The 23,316-nt window shown below is 40.5% G+C and overlaps 1 protein-coding gene across 5 annotated transcripts in view; it reads left to right on the forward strand.

Annotated features, from left to right (window-relative positions):
* Window positions 1–21,959, forward strand: part of LOC111563194 (POU domain, class 2, transcription factor 2) — an 85,821-nt gene extending 63,862 nt beyond the window's left edge. For 3 of the 5 annotated variants that reach the window (XM_035944391.2, XM_035944392.2, XM_035944393.2), the window contains 12 exons: window positions 435–569; window positions 1,471–1,755; window positions 2,985–3,099; window positions 3,956–4,047; window positions 5,523–5,774; window positions 5,854–5,995; window positions 6,509–6,660; window positions 7,442–7,639; window positions 7,768–7,816; window positions 8,434–8,572; window positions 10,708–10,781; window positions 13,132–21,959. In XM_035944391.2, the coding sequence (XP_035800284.2) occupies window positions 435–569; window positions 1,471–1,755; window positions 2,985–3,099; window positions 3,956–4,047; window positions 5,523–5,774; window positions 5,854–5,995; window positions 6,509–6,660; window positions 7,442–7,639; window positions 7,768–7,816; window positions 8,434–8,572; window positions 10,708–10,781; window positions 13,132–13,493 (1,995 nt within the window). In that variant the 3' untranslated portion in view covers window positions 13,494–21,959. Of the gene's footprint in view, window positions 1–434; window positions 570–1,251; window positions 1,756–2,984; window positions 3,100–3,955; window positions 4,048–5,522; window positions 5,775–5,853; window positions 5,996–6,508; window positions 6,661–7,441; window positions 7,640–7,767; window positions 7,817–8,433; window positions 8,573–10,707; window positions 10,782–13,131 lie in introns of those variants that run through there. The other 2 variants (XM_023262149.3, XM_055017948.1) reach the window with 2 other exon arrangements.
* The last annotated feature ends 1,357 nt before the right edge of the window (window positions 21,960–23,316 follow it).

The raw sequence follows: 23,316 nt of genomic DNA on the forward strand, positions 1-23,316 counted from the left end.
CTCAAAATATGAGAAAAGCTTATTATGAGACCACCGCCTTTGAGGAGATGTTTTATAAATGGCAATCTAATGATGTTAATCAAGAAAATGCTGTAAAATAATCACCAAAATGGGTGCACTTTGCATTGTGGAGAAAGGTGTTCTGGGAATAATTCCTTTCTGTGTCAAAACATGTTTTTTTGCAGCGTCATGTTTTCAGCAGGTTTAGTATCTCGTTCATTCTCAGCTTGAGCATGAAGTTATATAAGGTTTGCCTGCGGTGGAGCACCTGTAAAGCATCAAAAAAAAGTTTGACTTTCAATAATTAGATGCTTGTGACTGAGTGTGCGTGTCGACTCAGAGATCTGAGAGCGTCTAACTGTGAGAGTCTGATGCAACATGTTCCTCTGAATGATTCCCGCTAAAAGACGGTTTTCCTTTGTGTTGTCCTGCAGGTAAAGAGCGAGGAGAGCTCTGAGATAACACACAGCGCTGTGCCGCCTCCTCTTCCAGCTCCTCCCTCTCAGCAACAGCAGCAGACTCAACACCACCACACACAGCTGATGCTGGCTGGCAGTCAGCTAGCAGGGGTAAGAAAACGCACCCAGACAATTTCATGTTTTCCATGAAATGATAACACTTTTATCCATGTGCTAACATAACTGCACAAGGGTTTTCTAATCATCAATGAGCCTTTCAACACCATTAGCTAACACAATGTAGCATTAGAACACAGGAGTGATGGTTGCTGGAAATGTTCCTCTGTACCTCTATGTAGATATTCTTCTTCTCCTTTCAAAAATAAGGACATTTCTAAGTGACCCCAAACTTTTGAATGGTAGTTTACACTATGAAAGTGGCGAGACAGCTTCTAATGGTAAAGATATTGTATTTGTTTTAGTAAAATCACTGTAACACCAGTAGTGGAGCTGATGTTGCACACAGAACATTTATAGAATATAAAACAGAAAAAGGACAGACAAGAGGCAGTTGTAACTTAACTTGTGCATTAAGGAAAATCTTGCATTTTTGGTCATTCAACAATTTAGCATCATTGTGCTGTTGAAATAAGCCAAATAAATTACATGAGCAGCTCCAAACATCCTTCAGGTCATAGTGTTGTGTTCAGAGTAATGTTGTGAAAACTGTCTGAAATCCTCAAGTGTGTAGAAACCCTGAAGAACCTTCAGCAGAAGCTAAATGTTCTTTATGTTAAGAGGGTTGCTTTTCTGGCTTGTCTTGCTCTGGAATGCTTTTACTGTCCGCTAACAGATTCACCTGCACTTCACTTCCTGGAATACTCAGCTGACACTTCTCTGTTCTCTCTCCTGACGTTTGCCGTTTCCACATCCGTCTTCATTCTGTTCGTCCTTTATGTTATCGCTGTCATCTTGCATCGTTCCTTTTCCCCTCCCTTGTGCATGTTTACATCTCGTTTCCCATCACTGTCCTCATTTCCACCTCCTTCCTCCTGGTCCTGCTCCCTCCCAGCTTGCCGCTCTCCTCCCAGCCCAACAACAGTTGCTCCTCCAGCAGGCTCAGGCTCAGCTCTTGGCGGCAGCCGTCCAGCAGTCGAACGCCGCCCATGCTGCTCACGCTGCCCACGCCGCCGCGCAGCAACAAGCCAACCAGCAGCAGCAGCATCAGCAACAGAGCCAAGCGCAATCCCAGCAGCAGCAGCAGCAGCAGCAGCAACAGTCGACCAAACAGGAGCAGACGGTCCAAGCTCCGCCTCCACAGCTGGCCCTGTCGCAGCCGATCCAGCTCACAGCACAGGTACCCTCAGCTTTAGTGAACCTCACATGTTATTTTAGGTTCTACTGAGATTCGGACATCAACAACTATTGCTGCCAACAGTAATTATTTTTTTTATTAATGAATCTTTCAACTACTTTAACAATTAACAGATTTATCCAAACCAGTAATTTTTCCTCCAAAAAAAAACAAAATGAGCGTTTAATTTAATTAATTTCACTTTCATACACTGTTTACAACTCTATAATGCAGCACAGTGTGAAATGCAAAGAAATATAACATATAAAAGTACGGAAGTGTAGGTTTAAACTTGAAACTCTGACATGATTTAAATAAATAAAAAGTGCGCTCCTTCAGATTAGTTATGAAACTAAAAGAAGTTTCTGTCAAACAGCTTAGCAAAGTGAAAAAGACACTAAAGCAACTCTTTTTCTCCTTAAAATGGCAGTCGCTCTGCAACTTTGGTCATAGGTTTGAATTGCATGAAAAAATGGCACAGCAGTTTGTTTTTAACTCCTATGTTTGGTGACTTTGTCAGACGACGGGGCGTTTATAAAATCAGTATTTTAGTGGTGGAAGTGACACATTTCAGTCCCTATTTCATACTCATTTTGTTGTCTGGCGACAAAAACAGAAAAATATATGAATGAGAACATCATTATTGGGAGTTCGGTGGTATGAAAATGCAGTTTTTATGAGCACAGAGAGCAGGAGAGAAGTAAACATGCCTGAGTGCTAATCAGGTCCTGTGTGGATGGAAATTAGCCTTGTGTGCTAAAGCCAGCATATTTACTGCAACCTTGTGTAAACTATTACGAGATTGTATGTTCATTAATATGCACTGTCCCGTCCAAATAAATAAATGTGTTTTCTCTTTCTCTTTTTGTGCTGCTCTGATATGCAAGCGAAACTCTGCAGTCCACAAATCATCATTTAGTTCTATGATATGTGAAAGTACTCTCAAAGTCTTGAGTATTTGGAAACTTAAACATTTTACAGAGTCAGACTTTACTGCCGCCACTATCGTCTAAAACTGTAGCACTGACTGCAGGAGACCAGTGACGAGCCGAAAGCGACTGACAATTACACGATGATGCTGTAGAAAGCCATTTCTTATGATGAATATTTTTTTTTTTTTTTTTTAAATCAACTAAAGATATTGATGTTGAGCATTTCGAACATTGCAGTCTTATACAACATCAGTAACTGGAGTTTTCTGTTTTATTTCCCCTCCTTTGTTTGTGTTGCAGGACATCCAGCAGCTGTTGCAGCTCCAGCAGCTGGTTTTGATGCCTGGTCATCCTCTCCAGTCTCCTGCCCAGTTCCTCCTGTCTCAGCCTGCCCAGGCACAGCAGCCGCAGCAGGGTGAGGAAATACTTCTGTTTTACAGTGATATTTACAATAACTACACTCACCGCTGTTAATCTGAAGATCAAAAATAACCACTCTTAGTGAGCACAGTGACCAAGATGGTTAAGAAATGTGTCTTTTTACAGATGAACTGATTCATTTCTGATTGTTGCAAAATATTTAGTGGATATTTGTGCCATTTTTCTTTGTTTTTTGTCAGTTAACTCAGTGGTCCTCAAATTTGGAGGCGGTTGTGGAGAAAAAATACCATATTTTAGACTAGGGGATGTTTTTAGGTTGCATCCCCTCTACCAGGTTCAAGTGCAATATTTCTAGTGCAATACATCTGTTTACTTTTACTTTCAGTTCACTTTCTGTTAATCTGTTTCTTGTTATTAGTTTACACTATTCTTTGGCATCCACTTAGATACTTCACACAAACACTTAGGCATTTTGTGCTTTGTATTCTTTTTGATTTCTATTTCACTACTGACCTCTGTGTAACTGTGTCTATTCCACTAACCTGTTGTTTATTGTATTGTACTCTGGCAAAATAATTTCCTCTGGGATGAAAAAAGTTGATCTAATCTTATCTTAGGTGCCTGCACATTTAAACAGATTTTGCTGAGTGTGTTTAAGTTCAAAGAGTGCGTGCACGTGAATTTCTCATTAAACATAAAAATCACATAAAAAACTTTCGTTATTCTGCTTTTGTGCCAGAGTATGATGCCTAACCAAGCAGTTAAAGTCGGTTTTGCTTGCAGAGAACTGACCCAAGCACCAACCTGATTATTATTCTGCAGGAGTCGTGACTAATTTACTCTTCTTGCTCAGTATTTGGCGTATTGATTGGTTGCTCTTCCATTCACAGGTTTGCTCTCGACACCAAATCTGATCCAGCTACCTCAGCAAAGCCCAGGAGGACTACTGACAACCCCACCTCGCCTGGGACTCCAAGCACAGGTGGGAAATCTTTCTTGTAGAGAAACTCAGAAATGTCTCCTGTGCAATATGACAAACTTAAATTCCACAAATCGTTTAAAAAAAAAAAAAAAAAAAAAAAACATGATTTGCTTTACAAAAATGTTAAAAACTTTCTTCCCACAGGTGTTACAAAGACTGGAAATATACTGGAGCTTCACATGCTATAAATCAGCTATTTCACTATATTTTTATAACGTCTACAAACTTGCTTTTTCACATTACTCTGCACATCAACTGTACAAAGACGTTTCACCATGCTGAATGTATCTCCAACAACTTGCTCCTCTGTATACTGTTTCTGAACCATGCTGCGTTTATTTTATTGATCGAGTACATTTTATTTTACTCTGTGTAAACACTGCCTGCAGTTCAGCCGAAAAACCTCTGAATTTTTCACAGCTGAGTCAGTAATGGCTTCTCAGTTGAATTTTGTTTTTGTGTTTTTTACAGGACCTTGTGCAACTGGTTTATTTTTTGGATATTTTTGAATGAAAGTGATTCTTATGTCACAATTTCATGGGTATTTTTGGCAGTTTTCCTTGATGAAACCATGACAGACTGTCAGAAAGTGAGAAATATGAAGATGCTTCCTGTTTTTACAAATTCTTACTCTGATAAATGGTTTAATATTGGACATTTTTACAAAGAAAAAATGTCTTTCAAACCTCTAGGCGGGTTTTGGGGTTGAGCTGCAGCTGATTGAAGAAAAAGGTTGACGTAAAACATGTATTTCCATAATACGCTCTTTATATAAAGGACCATTTGCATATGAAACTCAATGGAGCAGAAGCACCGCCTGGGATCTTGATGATATATTCACCAACTGCTCTTCTTGCATCCTTTATCTTCTCTAATATAATGCATCAATGCCTCCTCACACATCCAGGGGCTGTTATAGATTTTTGATTAAGCTGTGATGAAGTCGTGTCAAACACAACGACAGGTGTGCCCTCTTTGTTCATGCATGTTATGCACACAGACATGAATGTAAATGAGCCGTGTGGCAGCAGGTATCATGCATGATCTCTGCTCAATTAGCTGAAACCCCCGAAGCTCGCAGGGTCACAGCTTTGACATGCTACATATATGTGGCTTCTGCTGTCAGCTGACCTTGTGGGGAACCAAGGATGAATATGACATTTCGAAATATTAAATCATTGCATTTTTATCTCCTATTTAGAATAAAATGCGGGCTTACTTTTTTTTATGCATGTTTCCCAGCTGATTACCTCATATGTATTCACTAACAAGTTTATTTTAAGTGGAAGGTGAAAATGCACTTTTGTTAATATTTTCAGTGCTTTTGAAACACACTAATAAATTCCAGGGCTGATGATTTGTTTATTTCTCAGGCCTCACGAACTCAGCCTCAGCACACAAAATGCATCTGTATTGAGTATATATATTTACATAAAGCTGACCTGTCCTCTTTGTGACACTTCTTGATGTTACAGAGGGAGAAGAGCAGTGATGCTGGAAGCAGCAGCACTGTAAGCTCTTTAGTTGCCAGCGGAAGCAGCAGTGTTGGTGTGACATCTGTAGGAGCTACCTCTGCCTCCAGCAGTGCCATGGCGTCCTCTTTAACCTCCGGTTTGACTGCTGGAGGTCACGGAGGACACATGGGGGAGGAGCCCAGCGACCTGGAGGAGCTGGAGCAGTTCGCCCGAACCTTCAAACAACGACGCATAAAGCTGGGATTCACCCAGGTAAGAGGAGGACAGGAGTGTGTGCATGTTGAAATGTGTGTGTGTTAGCCTGGTTACACTGATTGTGTGTCTCTGTCAGGGCGATGTCGGCGTGGCGATGGGAAAACTGTACGGCAACGACTTCAGCCAGACCACCATCTCTCGCTTCGAAGCTCTCAACCTGAGCTTTAAGAACATGTGCAAGCTGAAACCACTGCTGGAGAAGTGGCTGAGCGACGCAGGTGAGTCTCCAAACGTTGTCCTGGATGAAACAGGACACTGATACTGCCAACATTTTATGGTCAAACCTTTGCAAAAATGTAACTTCGTGATACAAAGTATTTGTGTTCCTTGATATAAAAACTAATATAAAGTATCATCATATGAAATGATGGAAGCCTAGACTGCTCTGACAAAAACAAGTTAAAGAATGTATCACTAGAACCTAAAAGGACCAAGATTAGCTTCAAGTAAAGGTGGTGAAATTACTCTGAGAGTAGGCTGAGGCTCATAGGGTCAACTGAAGGCTTCCTGATCTTCTCTCTGTAACAAGTTACCGTTGCTTCCAGCAAAAATGGAACAAATGGACAAAATGCTCTTTTAACAACAGATTTACATTCAGTTTAGCCAGTGAGGTCACTGCAGATGGTCTTCTTCTAGCTTTTCTACCTTCTCTGTGTCTTCCTGTGCCTCCCTTCATATATCTTTCTCTTTGCTTGTCCCTCTTCCTCGCTGTCTGTCCACCTCTCCGACAGAAACCATGGCTATCGACAGCATGCTGCCCAGCCCCTCCTCCATCTCCTCCCCCATGTTGGGCATCGAGGGTCTACCAGGCCGACGCAGGAAGAAACGCACCAGCATCGAGACCAACGTGCGCGTGGTCCTAGAGCGCAACTTCAGCACGGTAGTAGGCTGGCTTTGATATCTACAGTATGGTAAAGTGTACATGTCGGGGAGACCGTCATTAAAGCACAAATATGATGAAGTAGCCTGCAGAAAATTTAGAGCAAATTACAGCTCAATGCAAAATGATTTCAGGCAATACAGGTAGATACTTTAGTCATTCGGCGGCAGATTAGTAACATTTTACGAGCGACATTATTTACATTTTTTCCTGACAGCAGACTTTTTCCACTCGAGTTTACATTTTTGCACATTTTCCACAAGTACACCTGTTAACCATTACTGTTACTGCAGATGTTTGTGGTGTCCACTCTCATATTCCAGATTGGATTTGGTTTGAATGTGTAAGGATGGATTTAACACTAACATAAAAATGAATAAGAAATGATGTTATGTACTAGATTTACAGTTGGTTTTTTAGACCTCTACATTGCCAAGAAGTTGAGGCGGTTTGTTTCAGACAGTACTATCCTGAGGGGTTGCATAAAGGGTTGCTGTGAATCATGCAAAGCTCCTCTAGTGTAGTCCCAGAATTAAAATCTAGAGCTGGAGGTGACAATAACAGGTCACCATGAAAGCATTTGCTGCATACATGCTTATTTGTTTTCATCCCCACAGCTTTATTCCCAGCATCTGCCTCTGTACCTCCAAGCCAGGGTCCTATTGTGGATCCCTTTACTTTTATCAAGCCACTCTCATCTAAATTTTTCTGACAGAATACTACTGCAGTTCCTGTATTTCCACATCTTTCTATTCCCTCATTGCCCCAGTGTTTTCCTCCCCAGAACCAGAAGCCTACCTCGGAGGAGATCCTGCTGATGGCGGAGCAGCTCAACATGGAGAAGGAGGTGATTCGTGTTTGGTTCTGCAACCGCCGGCAGAAAGAGAAACGCATCAACCCCTCCAGCAGTACCACCCCTCCCCTGCCCAGCCAGACCTCGCCTGTTGTGACGCACAAAGCCCCCTGCTACAGCCCGCACATGGTACAGTCCGCCGCCAACACACTAACCTTTTACTACTTTAACACCCCGACTTGTGATTTCAGACATGATATTTGTTTCAGCGTCGGATAGAAGTGTTTCCTGATTCCTGTCTCTCTCTCTCTCTGCAGATATCGAGTCAGGGTCTGTCCCAGGTCACCACCAGCCTCAGCACAACAGGTGAGCTGTAATTACTGTTTGTGCCGGTGTAGAGTCTCGTCAATAAATTATTAAAGGTTAGAGCTCGATGGTGCTTTGGAACCCAAAGGTCGGCCACAGGAAGATTAAACTGGTGCCGGCATTATTTGGAAGGAGTTGATATTTCTGTATTGTCGCTGATTTGATGAAACACTAAAGAATCATCACTTTTAAAAAATGATTTCTGTGAGAGAAAGACTGAAATAGAAAACAATGATGTTTTGTTGACAACACCACGGAAGCCCTGGTCCCATCTTGAGTTGTTTACCTCCATGAGTCATGACTCGTCCTCATGATTTATAGACCTCGGTTACAGCGTGAGCCGTCCCAGGCTTCACAGATATGACAGATGGCCTGACAGGTAACAAACACAGCTGGAAATTTATTGGCCCGTTGAGCCGAGGCTAATACTTTCCAGTCACAAACTTCCCTCCTGTCTGAAGTTGAATGGAGTTAAGGAAGCCACTCCGACTGCACAGGATCCTGACTGCTGATGGAGAAGAGTGTCGACGAAGTGTTCATCTAGCTGTAATTCTTCTGAATAGTGACAACAAACCTGCTACATGGCATCATCTTCATCCTTCTTGTCTTCCTCTCAGGCGCCAGTTCGTCGCCCTCAGCGTCCTGCCCCATGACTCCAGTCAGCTCGGCTGCCATTTCTTCTTCTGTGACTCCGCCTCCTCATAGCACAGCCAGCCCAGCTCCTCCCAGCCTCGGGACGCCTGGCCTCAGCACTGGGTGAGTGTCAGTAAGGGTGGGGATCGATTACTCAGGGTTTTTTTCAGGGCCAATACCAACTGTTGGTACTGAAGAAAGACCAGTAACAGATATTTTGACTTGAAACACATTAAAGGTGATGTATTATGCTGCAGGAGGGTATACTTTATTAATAAGCATTACTATAACTGAATATGTACGATAGCAATAGGATAACGTGATGATACGATGCTCTCCTCTGTTTACTGTGAGATCAATTGATCGAGATTGTCTCCTACAGTTCCTCTCCGTTTACTGTATTTACTTTAATTCCCCACTAAAACCTGTATCTTAAAGCAATATGTGTTATTGTTTTCCAGACACTGTTTCAGGTTAATTTGCAGCTTCCTCCTACCTTAGCCGCTACCTATTAGCATAGCCTTAGCCATTCTTCCGATTTGTGAGAATGGCTGTGCTGCTTGTACAGTTTTTTTGCAGGTTGTGTCACTGCCAGAGAGATGCTTCTGTCAGTTCGAGCAGTGTTAAAGGTAGTCTAAGTACGCCAGATAGCATTAGCTACATGCTAAAAGGCACAGCAAACCTATCATTGATACCCTTAGCCTATCTCCCGCAACCTCATCTTAGAAAACACAACTCCGCTAATTCACCACAGCTGCTCTGTTCTACAAATGTGCTCATCTGTCTCTCTGTGTAAACAATAGCTTTCAGGTGTTGATTGGCTGGTATTCGTTGCATGTACCGGCCAATCAGATAGTGCTGTGGGCGGGACATTGTGGAGATTACAGAGTCGCTATAGCCAGAGACAGTCAGCTCTAGCACAAATTTTATCGGTAATAGGTTAATGAAAATAGTAAAACTGCTAATCAGAATATAAATACTATATTAATATTTTACTAGTGGTGTTGCATTTGGTTGTTGAAGTCAAGGCTACTTTATGGACATTCAGGACCTTCAGGCGCTGCTAGCCGCCTCTGGAAAACCTTTAAACTAACTGATCTAAAATGTTTCTGTCCACTTGAACTGTTTTTGTAATATAAGTGAAAACTTCCAAATAATCCGTCAGTTTACCCTGAGCTGCAGCTTTGTTGTGCAGTCATCAGTCATCTATGGTGACACTGACTAATTGTACTCTTCAGCTTCAGAAAACATCCATTTAGGCTTGTACCTTTACTTATGCTTTAAAATTACTATTTTTTGGCCAAGTTGGATGAGTGTACCATTAAATCAGTGAGTCAGTCAACTTAAATTAACCACAAACTTAAATTTTGGAGTCCGATATATCGAGGTTTTTTTTTGTTTGTTTTATTAAAGCTTAACGTGACAAAACAAACAATTTCAAGTCATCACTTTGGGTTCTGGGAACTTTTATTTGGCATTTCTTATTTGTTTGGTATTTAAATGTAAAGATGCATATAACGCACAGTTGGATACACGATAAGCTAGCTGATACATACAAAGTACAAACCTACACTGAAACTGATTCATGGTTTTCTGTTATTGTGTAAGGCTGTGGCATTAAATATACTACATATATAGCTGGTAGTAAAGTTCAAACAGTATGTAGATGAGCAAATCAAGTATAGTGAGGGTGATGCAGAGCACACTGGTGGAAATGCACAGCTGGAAGCAGTGGGCTGGAGGAAAGTCAGCAGCAGCATCCCACTGTGGACATGATGGAGATTAGGCCAGTTGGTGGGAGAACAACCACAGATCTGAAGCGTCCAGCTCTGGGACCAGGGACACTCGGAGAAAGGACACAGGGGGAAACAGAGTGAATGCAATAACAGTATATATATAGTAAATACAACGGTAATTAGAGACGGGCTCAGTGCATTGAGAGAAGTCCAGCAGCAGCATAGGCCTATAGCAGCATAACTAAGGGCAATCGAAGAGGAAGTCAGTTGTACATGCAGACTCCAACTGACACCCTCAGTGTCACCCGAGTCAGCCCTAACTGTAAGATTTGTCAGAAAGGAAGGTTTTAAGCCTGGTCTTAAAACAAATTAAAAAACAAACAGCAACAAACTAAAAAAACAGAAGCCTCTAGATCTGAATTGCTGATTGATATGTTGTCATTTGACCTACTACATGTTTCTCTACATGCGCGAATGTTTGTGTGTGTGTCGGTGTGAATTTGTGGTCCATCCACATTTCAGGAACACAATGATGGGAGTAAGCACAGGGATGAACCAGGCCCTCATTGGCAGCAATCCCCTGGCAACCATGCAAGGTGTGTGTGCATGATTGCATGTGTGTGTTGCTGCATGCAGACGCTTCCCTCTGGCCCGACGAGGCCTCATGAGCCTCCGTTTCTAAAGACCACTTCCCCATTTCACCCTTCATCCATTCTGTCCAAAATGAATTTCCTTGCAAAGCCTCAGATGGCAGTCGCCAACAGCAAGCCCTGCACACACTCCTCCTCCTCAGCACAAACTTTTTGAATCGCTCAGTATGGTGAAAGATTCAATTTGATTCTCATACAATAGCCCACCATTATCACAGAGTGACAAGAGCCCCTTATGGCAAAGCTTAGGAGGCCAAGTCAGCTTACAGTAAACAGTTGAACAGGCACAATCCCCTGCTCCTCAATATATCAAGACCTGTTGGCTAAATAACTAGTTTTCACTCAAAATTCCCCTTTCTGAAAGAGACGATCTGCTGCCAAATCAATTAAGCATCACAAATAAGCTCAGCTTTGAATCCGTCACGTGCTGCATCTCCCTATAGCGCCGATTCAGACCTCCCCCTTTCTTCCTGCGCCTCTGTTCGGCATCATTCAGAGCCGGCGTCCTCCAGGCCATGTGCTGATGAGAAGGATACAGTCTGTTATGAAACTGCAGCTCTGGCACCGTCGGCTCTGATAGTCGCCGGCTGAAGGAGGGAAGAAAGGGGAGGCTCGTTTAAAGAGGGGCTGAAATGAAGTGTTGAAGTGAAAAGGATTTCAGGTCTGGTTCCCTCTGGGGCCACACATGCTATGAATGTTCACACTCACGGTGCTGTAATGGATAAAAGTGTTTACTGTTAGACTGGAGTGCAGAAGTTGGCAGGCGTCTCTGTCTGTTAGAGCAGAGTTTGGACTGATAGACGGCTCATTCGGCCAAGTTTAGTGCACTAATTCTGCTGAAACACCTTTTATTGTTGGAGTGTTGCCTCATTGCAGGGTAAGATATTGAATAATATCAAAAATAAACCTCTTTAGGGCACTAATTGTTTTTCTATTAAGAGTATGCAGCCTGCTGTTGGTTGTAAATGTGTTTTTTGTGCAGACAGTTCAGGGCTGAGATGGAAATATTTAGTTTCACACTTTCACACACATCCCTCTTCTTGCATGTTTAATCCATCTTCATTCTTTGCTGTCATATGTCTCTTTGAATTGCAGTGTTGAGTATTGATCCCCTCTGATTGTAAAAAGTTTTATTTCTATAGGGTCAGTTCACACAAATTACAAAAAATTTAAATTATTTTCTCTCTTGCTGTTAACATTATCTATCTGCAGGTTGTGAGAAATCGCTTTGCCTCCATTAGGGCTGAAAAATAAATTGATTTCAAATCATAGTCACAATTTGAAACCAGCAAATCGCAATTACAAGCTTTATGCAGTGTGTCTAATGCAAGTTTTTAACTGTTGTGTGTTTATAAATTCATGCCGATAGACTCGCTTATAATGTGGTAATGCTTCAACACAGTTGAAATCAGTGATACAGTGAATATTGAACTGCATTTTTACAGATTGGCCCTGTTTTCTTAAATTGCAGATAGTATCTAGTTAAATTCCAGATTAAAAAAAAGCATTCATTTGCATGTTGACTGTGGACAAAAACATCCAAAATCTCTACATTTCACCAGAAAATTGCACTTTTTGTCTGTATTTAAATCAGAAAAGAACTGTTTTACAGCTATTTGTCATTACCAGATGAAAAATATTATAAAAATGTTGGGCGTTATTTAAAAGATAAAGTTATGTATATTAAGACTTTTCAAAATGGTCTATATTTTTAACCGTTATTTTACGGATTGGCTGTCTCACAATTGCTGAAAATGATTATAATTTGTAGTGATTTGGATGAACTGATCCTTCAATCATTTAAAATTAGAAAATATATAAAAGCTGTTTCTCAGTTGGTATGTAGTTTTCTCTCCTCATCATCTTCACCTCCAACATCCAGGGTTGAAATGTTTCCTTGTTGCTGATGTTTCTGATCTGACTTCTTTTTTCTATCATTCATTCTGCTTTCATTTCAAAATTTCTCCATCCCTCTCTTTCTATACTTCGTCTTTTTTTGCCTTTTGCATCTTCTTCATTGCTACTACGTCTACATTTGTTCGGCTCTTCCCTTGTGATATTTCTGATCTGACTTTCTTCACTTTTTGCCTTTTTCTGTCATTCATTCTGCTTTTATTTCAACATTTCTCCATCTCTGTCTTTCTATCCTTCTTTAATTTCTACCTTCTGTATTTTCTTTACCACTACGTTTGTCCCGCTTTTCCCTTCACTCTTTCCTTCTTCACTTCTTCCTCCGTTTTCCATCGCTTTTCCATCCTCCATCTTTCTCCTCCATCCTTCACCTCCACCCTCCCAGCCTTGGCAGCCAGCAGTGGTCAGCTGCCGATCTCCGGCCTGGATGGGGGAGCAGGTCACATGCTTCTGGGCAGTCCTGGGGGTCCCGCCTCCCTCCGCCAGTCTCTCTTCTTAAACCGCCCCACCCTCCTCCCCATGGTGACCGGCTCCATGGCGACCGTCTCCACGCCCGCCATGGGAATGGTCAGCAGCGGCTGCGGCCCAAGACCCTCCTTTTCCCAATCTCCGCCCGCCGGCACCAGCAGCCTCATGAGCCCGACCTCGTGCCCAGAGGAGTCCGCGTCTCCTTGTTCAAGTCCCGCCTCCTTCTGTTCCTTCAGCGAAGCCTCGCCGCCGCCCCTGGGAGGGGCCATGGCCGAGTGATCCCCCACTGACAGCCAAAGCATCCCGTTAATCGGAGGACGAGGAGGAGGAAGAGGAGTGAGCAGAGCATTAAAAGGAGCTTTAAAAATCTAAATTAACAACCTCGCCTTTCAACCAAAGCCATCTCTCTGTCTGATCCATCTGTGATTTCACCTCCTCTCTGAGCATCTCCCCGCTGAAGTCTTCTGAAGCCAAAAATATACTCGGACGGATGAGGGGAGGAAGCGAAGAGGGAGGCATGATGGAGAGGATAGAGAGAACTGCAGAAGGAAGGGGGTAAATTTGAAACCAAATAATGATCTACAGCTGGAGAGGTGGCACTGAGGAGTGTTTTTCGCTTGGACACGAACACCGAGCTTTTTTTTTAAACAGCTGGAGAGAAAAGGAAAAAAAACTCAATGAGGGCAGGGATGAGAACTGAAACTGTGTGTGAGGAATGGGAGGCAAAGAAAAGACTTGTTTAACAAGCCCAGAAGGTCACGTGGTCGCAGCCCTATTTTAAAAAGATAAAAAGAAAATATGCTGAAAGAGAAACACACACTTACGAAGATGTAAAACCAAAATCTCCAAATACCAAAAACTGAAAACCAAAAAAAGACAAAAAAACAACAAACGGAGAGAAAAGCTTTAGTTCAAAAAGACATTCTGATCTGTCCAGGATCAGTTTAGTACTTCATTCTACATCACACCAAAACATTTTCCATGTCACTCAGACTTTCTTTTTTATCTATTTTTCTATTATTTTGTATTCATCGCTCTTTGTGGTACTACACTTTAATGATTTACAGCTGATCCCACATGCAGGATATCTACCTACCTCTCTCTCTGCAGCTTTACAGTGACTCAACCTGACATTGCAACAGACAGCGTTTGTTTTATTGACCCTGGAGCAGCAGACGGGTGGGGTTTACTACTATAATTACTGTAGAGTCAGTTAAAATCAGTTCATGCTACAAAAATAGCTTTAAAAAGCATCCTGTTGTGTAGCAAAGCCCACCCTTCTGCCACGCAAATAGACTGAAATTAATACAAATTTGGGGGAATTTAGTTGTCAGTTTGATAGAATTTACATCCTAATTTTCTCTTTTATTATTGTCATCATCATCATCATCATCATCATCATCAGTGTCATCATCATTACTTTTAACCAAAGTAAACACACTGAACAGTTTTCATACTGCCTACAAAGAGGATACCACAGGTAGATGTGGATAAACCATCATGGGATTATTTTTTTCCCATCATTATTTGCCTTCTTTTGATTTATTATCGCCCTCATATCATCGTGTCATCTTCCAGACTGCTCATCTACCACCAGACAGTCACTCTTGGATACCAAAGCATCGCCTCTGGCAGCGTTGTCTCTGGATTCGCCCGGGAGACGAGTGTCCAGACAAAAAAAAAACCTCAGCAGTGTCAAAGAGAAAGAAAACACACACACACACACACACACACAAGAAAGACCAAAACCAAAAAAAAAGAACAAAAGAAAGAGGTGAAGCACCGACGTTCCCCTTACTGCCCCCAAACCCCTGCCCTCCAACCCTCCCTCCCCATCTGCCCCTCTCCTTTGTCTCCAAAGATCAGATCAAAGGGCCAAAAGAAACGAGGAGGAGGAGGAGAAAAAGAAGAAGAAGAAGAAGAGGAGGCGGTCAGGAGCGGAGGAGCCAAAGCTGCAGGGGGAAACGAAGAAGAGGAGGAGGACAAGAAGAAGAAGGAAGAGGAGCAGGAGGAAGTGCGCTCAAAGCAGCGGACCAAAAAACCAAAAAGTAACCCAAAACCAAAAGCTACTACTACTGCTACTAGTTATGTATGAGTGACTGAACTGTAACTAAACCAAATACAAACAAAGAGGGGGAGGTCAGGGGGGAGAAAAGGGGTGAGTAAGGCCCTGTCTGTCTGTTCGTCTTTAACTGTGATTGCTGTTCTCGTATCAACAGACAGAAATCCCTCCCTCCGTCCCTCCCTCCCTCCCTCCGCCGGCAACCTCGGCTTTGTTCTCACTTTCTTTTTTCCTGGATGGATAAAAATATGGAATAACCTCAACAAAACTGACTTTGAGAATATATATATTTTTGTTTTTGCTTTCCATAGTGTGTCTGTTCCTGATGTATGGATTTGTCTCATTGCTTTCTACTTATTATTATGCGGTGGGATGGAGGGGAGGGAGGGTCCGGGCTGGGCGGCGGGGTGGGGGGAGTGATTGGTTCGGTGACGTGTTACCTATTTTCATATCTTCTTGTCTCTTCGGTTGTGCTCCAGGTTTTTGTTTATTTATTTATTTTATTTAAATGGTGGGAAATAACTGTGATAATGTAGCTTCCAAGATAAAATAAGTTGGTTTTTTTTAGTTGATCCAGAATGTTGTGAAAAAGCCAAAACTGAAAACCAAAAGCAAAACTTTTTAGATGTACAACCATACCAAATAGAACAACCAAACCAATGCACAAGCTGTATGAGTGTGTGCACGTGTGTGTGAGTGTGAGTGAGTGTATTTGTGTGTGTGTGCGCATGTGTGTAAAGATAATTCTCTTGCATACAGAACCAAACCATAAAAACACACAACACACTTGTCGGGCAAGATAATATCAGTCAGTGCTTATTATAGACGGTTTAAAGCAAAACTCTGGACATTTTTCAGCCTCAACCTGTTTTCATAATTTTCTAATCACAACGATCGACTTTCTTTTCGTTTTCTGCTTCTTGAAGTTACCAGATTTTTACAAAAAAGCTCCAAAAATGACATTTCTTATTTAGTAATAAGATGCGCAAATTTCGTTTGATTATGATCACAAACAGAAGGATGACAAATTATAGGAAAAGTGCTGCAGCTCTCTATAAAGTAATTCAAATTCACTTCATTAATGCATGGTTGTAAGATAAAGAAAAAAGTCTAATTTATTGATTAAGGTCATTTTGCATCAACTTAATATTTTGTATAATTTAACCTGCACATTGCAGTCACTCTGTATTAAGATAATTAAATTGGTTTGATGACTACATTGTTCTTGACTTCCTCCCCTACCAAATTAACATTGGAGCAAGTTCATTTCTTTTAATTTGCGAACGTAAAATCTTGTTTTCATAATTGTTTTAATACGACTTTGACCAGCTTAATTTTTTTTGTAATCGACTTAAAACCCTTTGATTGTAGAAGAAATGCCAGTTCCAATAGCTCACTGAAATTGTTTAGGTGAACATAATTTGATTAGAAGTTGTTGTAACTCAAAACGATTGGTGCAAATTGTATATGTAATAGGCATTATATTGTGGAGTGTAGAACAGTTTTGTTGGTTCTTTACGTTGGTTCTCGGAGTTTGGAACTTTACTGGAGCAATAGAACGCCATTCTTCGTTTTGATGATGGTGGTGCAAAGCGCTGTCCAAAACTTCAGTCCAAAATCTCCCGTGGACAAAATTCAATGATTCATATAATTGTCATCACATGTCTCAGTGGCCTCTCGCGCCCTCTGATAGCAGCATTGTCATCCTGGACTAGGCCACTCCCACCAGGACAGAAAGGTTCCATCACAGGGTAAAGGTGATCACTCAGAACAACTTTGTATTGATTTGCAGTGATTCTTCCCTCTAAGGGACAAAATGGCCGCTACAGAATAACAAAAACCACCGGATCTCCTCACTGTAGGGGTCAAACATTCAGGCCTTTACCTCTTTTGGTGTGTGAAACACCTGCACTCACCCACTGGCTGGAAATAAGGACTGACTTTAAAACTTCTTTCCACAACTTTGTGGTTTTTGCAACACCACACTCTCCGACGTGCTCCCAACTATTCGCATCCACCTTGTGTGTTATCACTCTTTGTTATTGTTGATGGACTCTACTTGCAGAGTTCCCTTTCTGTTTTCTCCTTACATATCCCATGAATGCACAAGCATCTTGATCATCAAACGTGCACCATCGACTTCAATTACCAACTGATGTCCTGGAGCCACTTTTTTCTATTGAATCCAGTTGGGCAGTCTTCAGTGACTGAAGCTCCTGCCATCTGTACCCCAACAATTAACCGTCTTCAACAGTCACGCCACGTTGATACAAAATCAAACTCAACTGGGACACTTTTATCCATACAAGAGCATTATTGGATGTTAATTGCTTAGCTGTACTGTGCAGTAAACCAATAACAAAGCGCTATTCCATCTTTTCCTTTAATATGTCACCCGTCTGTAACTGTACATATGACTTAAAGCCAAATTCTAAATCAACCATGAGGGAAAATTCTGTAAGTATGCTTTTGCACATTTTAGCAAATGCGTACAGAATATTCGAAAGGTCTTGAGTCAATTCTAAAAGTCTTCAAGACTTTTCTTGATTGTACCAGGAAAGAAAGGCTCTGGATTCTTGACAAATGACAAAAAAACTGAGCTTTGTTTGCCCTAAAAACCAGCGGTATTCTTTGATAAATGGTCACCAATAACATTTATTTGGATTTAAGCTAATCTTCTAAGAACATGCAGCTCTACAAGCTGATATTTCTTGTTGGAATTGATCGCTGTGATAGAAAAACATGAGAAAACTGGAGCAAGGCTGAAAACAGAGAGAAGCTTTAATGTAAATGGACACAGATACTGAAGGCAACCAATGATACAGATGATATGGGGGAGGGAAGTGGGGAGTACAGACGTCTGATTAAAGGCTGTTAACGTCCACTTTTAGAGGGAATGTATCCATTAGTTCTTCTAGGTTTTGTAGGAGGAAATGATATATGTTCAACTGCTCTTACTTGTTGCTCATGTATAAAAAGGCTGGGACTATTATCCTTTGATGATGACCGAAGACGATGACTTGATTTAAGAACCAAAAGCTTTAAAACTCTTTATCTCTCACGGGCTCTTTGTTGGAAAAAAAATATTTGTATTTATTGTATGAGGGAGGTGTGTGCTTTTCCGGGGATGGGGGAAAAATAGTCTGTTTGTATTTTATGAACTTCTTTGTCTCTCACCTTGTTTATTTATTGATCCTTTATTTATGTATTTATTGGATTCTATTTAAGTCTTTCTGGATCTTTGTAATAGTTTTTTCAGGGGTTGTTGTGAGGCTTGTATCTGCAGAAAGAGGGGTGTTCTTGAGATCAAGACAAGATGAGAAGATGCCAAACGAATGTTTCAAAGCAAAACCAAACCTAAAGACTGTTGTTTCCTGAGACAGAGAGAGAAAGTACCAGGGAAACTGTAGCGGAGGAACTTTTTACTATTAGCTTTGTGAAGAGAAAACTGGTTTTATCGAAGTTTGCTGTCCTGTATTTCAAACATCACAAAGAAGTTGGAGTGTGTGTCACTGCGGTAGAATGCAGCATTACTGATGAATGAAATATTGATAATAATGATAATATCGTAAATAATCCAGGTCCAGTAACATCAGAACAACATACAGTATAATTATGGGTACAGATTCTCTCCACTTCACTTAACTCGTATTTAAAGTGTAATTTATGTGCCAAAGTCAAGGTGAATTTCACTGTTGGCATCATTCTTAAAAATGTTTCTATAGCTGCTGCTAAAATATCAATATTGTGGATTTCAGTATCGAAAATCTTCAGTCAGTGGCTGTGTTTCCATACAATTGTCAAGCGATTTGCGTAGCTTAGAGAAAAGTTAAACCTTTGAAATGTTGCACATAATGTTGAAACATAAAAAGATGTCTTGTTTCCATTAAATGCATTGGCGCAAATAAACTAGTCTGCATAGTGTCATCACAAGGTGGCGCTGTGGGCTACATGGCTGTAATAAACAGAATAGAAGAAGCCAGGGGGAACAAAACTTCTGTAAATCAAATGAGTTAGAAATTATTTGAAAAATCCATTTCCAACTCAGATTTTGACCATTAACTCCTTTTTTAAAAAGTCAAAACCATCTTAAGTGATTTGTTTGAAAAAAAAAGGCAATTCTGTTAATGTTTTTTAGAAATATGTTATGGAAACACAGCTAATGACATTTACATCCCCTGTTGCCCTGATTTTAAAAATGATCATAACGTCATTTGCATTTCCAGGATGTGAAGCTTTATCATATTATTATCTTAAACTTGCGAAGTGGAGATTTACACATCACAAAATTAAGTATGGTTGCACCACATGAATCAGCTTTTATGTAGATATTAGCTATTATTAAATATTTATACCAAACATGCCAAAGTTCACATGTCACTAATGGCACCTACAACGCTAATATACAGTTTGACCGATGAATTAAAGAGCTAATAAACTATATCGTCGACATAGATGACCTGACAAGCACAATGCTGTTTTAAAAAAACTGTAAACTAGAATATTTGAAATCGCATTTCATAATCTTAGGACACTATAGCAACCTCTTTACAAAACACTATTCTAAGAGTAGCTAAGTAAAGTTAGCATAACAGAAGCTGGATGCTACAGACAAATGATATCCTCATTTATCCAGATATAACTGAAGCGTGTTATAACCAAACATATGAGCAGTTTTATGATTAGAGGCTGAATTTAATGTCCCCTGAGACTGGTATATTTGGCCCTTATGTTTAAACATGTGATGCTTGCAGTGAAATTTCTGATTAGAAGATGTTTTTTCACAACCAAACAAGTATAATGAAGGTCCTGTTTGGTCGACAAAAATGGTCCAGGTCACTGTTCTGGAGTTAAAAAAAAGTTTATCGAAACTCTAAAAAAAATGCTTGTTTTTGATCAAATAGAGCCGAGTTAAAACTGAGTCAGTTTGTGTCTGAAATCTTGAAATCTTCACTATTAGTGGTGCAGCCTGATTTAGTTTTGTCTGTAGTCCAAGTTTAGCCTCATAAAACAAGTCTGTTGTGCTGTCAGCGTTTGTAAAGGGAACTGATGTATGAAATGTCACCTGTTCAGCCCAGTTTCACACACTCCAAACCGGTTCAACTGGTCAGCATTTTGTCACATTTCTTTTGGTTCCATATCCAACATTTGGGCTGACTTTCCTCCGCTCACGTCTCCTCCTCTGCTCTCTTTAACAAAAGCTTTCTGATTCCCTCTTCAGGACGAGGGCTGTAACTCATACCTCTGATACTCTGATGAAAAATACCAAATAGACATTCAAGCTTTAATGACGAAAAAATAATAAGACTGAAAAAAAAATAAAAAGATGTCTGAACTCAGGAGCGAGGGATGTGAAACTGGCCCTAGCAAGTTAGTTTGATGAAGGAAAAGAGAAAAAAAAACAAAGATTTCCATGAACCAGTTGTTCTTATGGCTTTAACACAGCGGCGTGTTGGGAGGAAGCGGCTGTGTTTGGTGGAGATGGAGGTGTGTGAATATTCATCACTGCTGTCGGAGGAGAAAAACGCTCCGGCTTTCTGTGTTTTTACTTGAAATACACTTTCTGTTTCGAGTGTGTTTCTCGGTCCACTGTGGAGCTTGGAAGCTGCGTGGATGTCAAACTGAACTTTATATTTTTAACATTTGTGTTGTTTATTTTGCTCCAACAGCAGTGCAGCTCTGTCTGTATGTGTGCCTGTGTGGCGACACTCGGCTGCGGCAGACTGAGAATGATACCAAAGTTAAAAACTACCGCAGCGAGACGCTACGCTACCGACACAACACACACACTCACAGTCATTCCATGTGTATATAAGCATTCAGGATTCTTGTTAGGGACTGTAACTGATAAAATAAAGGATATCCAGCGCCTGACGTTAATATGAAAACACTGTCAGATAATAAGAGCACTTCAGGCCTTGGCAGTTTTCTACTGTAGTTCTTCTGTGGCTGTGAATGTTAATTTTACTACTCTGCTCAAGTCACCGTGAAAATATGAAATACTTTTGTTTGTTTTGGCCTTGAGAACACAAAAAGTACTAGCCTACTACCAGACAGAGTAAAATAAATGAGAGAATAACTTCAGTCAGTATTGTTTGCCCCGTATTATTGTCGATTTATTTAGGAGAAATTTTTTTAAAAAAGAAACATTTTCCTTTCTATTTTTTCTACAATGCAGCTTAAATCCAAAGGTTAAGAGGACAGCAAAGATAGATTTTACTGCTAAAGAAAAAAAACCTCAATAGTGAAAACCAAAGAGCTCCACTGTATCTTCTCACTTTGATTTTTCTTTTTCTCCGCATTGTACAACTCCCACGATTTTATGATGTAAACTCCAAAAGTGTTCTTTAATATAGCCTAATGATGATGATGATGGTGATGATGGTGGTGGCGGTGGTGAAGATAAAAGAGGAAACAAACACCACTCTGTGAGCTTTAGTATCCGTTTCTTTGGTTTCTGTTTTGAAGTATGCTTACAATATGCTGTTTTTTGACCTCGAGGCTCTCTCTGTCTGAGTTGATTCTATAACCTGATTCTGTTGGAAACGTTTGGGTTTGAAACTGTTCTCTACTGTCCCTTAACTCATCGCTATCTGTGTGCCTGTTGTTTTGGGGGCCAGGGAAACGGGGACAAAACAAACCTGTAAGTGTTAGAAATAAAGTACGAATTTAGACCAAAGTCATCTCCTGCGTTGTGGCTGTTACTTATTTACTCCTAAACATATGAAAAGAGGACAGAACTGATGTATTAGAAGCGGAAATGAAGTAAACTGAATGAACAAAAAGTGGCCTCTGAGGACAAAACATGCAACATTTGTAGTTTATGAATGTGAACAAAAAAAGACAAAAACAACCCAGACTGTCATGTTTTAAACATAGTGATTGAAGTGATGGTAAAAAACACGTAATGTAAAGGATTGTGAGCATGTTTTTAAGGAAACTTGGCATTTGGGGGGAAAAAAAAAATACACTTTTCTTGCATTAAAGGGCGATGTTTTGTTGGTCCATCCATCCACTCCAACCTCCTCCTTACATGAGCGTGACAGCTTTCAAAAGTTTGGGGTCACTTGGAAATGTCCTTATTTTGTAAAGATAAATATTTTTTTCAATGAAGATAATATCAAATGAATCAGAAATACAGTCGAGACATTGCTAATGTGGTAAATGACTATTCTAGCTGGAAACGGCTAATTTTTAATGGAATATCTCCATAGAGGTACAGAGGAACATTTCCAGCAACCATCACTCCTGTGTTCTAATGCTACATTGTGTTAGCTAATGGTGTTGAAAGGCTAACTGATGATTAGAAAACCCTTTTACAGTTATGTTAGCACATGAATGAAAGTGTGAGTTTTTTCATGGAAAACATGAAATTGAGTGACCCCAAACTTTTGAACGGTAAAATGTCCGTCTTTACGTCTGTCTTTGTTTTGACACTTGCAGCATAAAGATACGTTATATAGTTGCGGGATACCTGCTGTAGTGACTGATACTGACATTCTTTTAGGACAGTCTTGCCTCACATATGTTGGTTGACCAGAAATTAAACTGTATAAAAATTAAAAATTAAGACGATAAGTTGTTTGCACAAGCACCTTATTATGACCCATAGTTTACGTTCTAAAGCTACATGTTTATGTTCATCTGACTGTAACTGACGTAGACGTTGTCTCGCCGAGCAAATTTGAAGAAAATTTTAAAACTGTTCAAAAACGTAAAAAAAAAAATACATAAAAAATGCGAATTTGGCTTGTTTCTTGCTTCTTTAGAGCAAATAAACTAAGCCATGTAGTGTCATCAGAAGGTGGCAGGGCAGGTTTTGTTATACATTGCCAAAGTAAGCAGTAGAAGAAGCTGGAAGTTAGCATTTGCTAATCACTGAAAACTTCAAAGAAGAAGAAACAAACTAAACTTTGGCATCTACAAAAGCAAAATTGAGAGAACTATTTTCAGCGGAGAAAGTTGTAACGATTCTTTTGTGTTAGCCGGTGTTGGACATGCTTTGTTCTGTCTGGAGAAGAAGACAACAAAAGAGGTGAA

The sequence above is a fragment of the Amphiprion ocellaris genome, chromosome 15, assembly GCF_022539595.1.
Source record: "Amphiprion ocellaris isolate individual 3 ecotype Okinawa chromosome 15, ASM2253959v1, whole genome shotgun sequence".
NCBI classification, from domain to species: Eukaryota; Metazoa; Chordata; class Actinopteri; family Pomacentridae; genus Amphiprion; species Amphiprion ocellaris.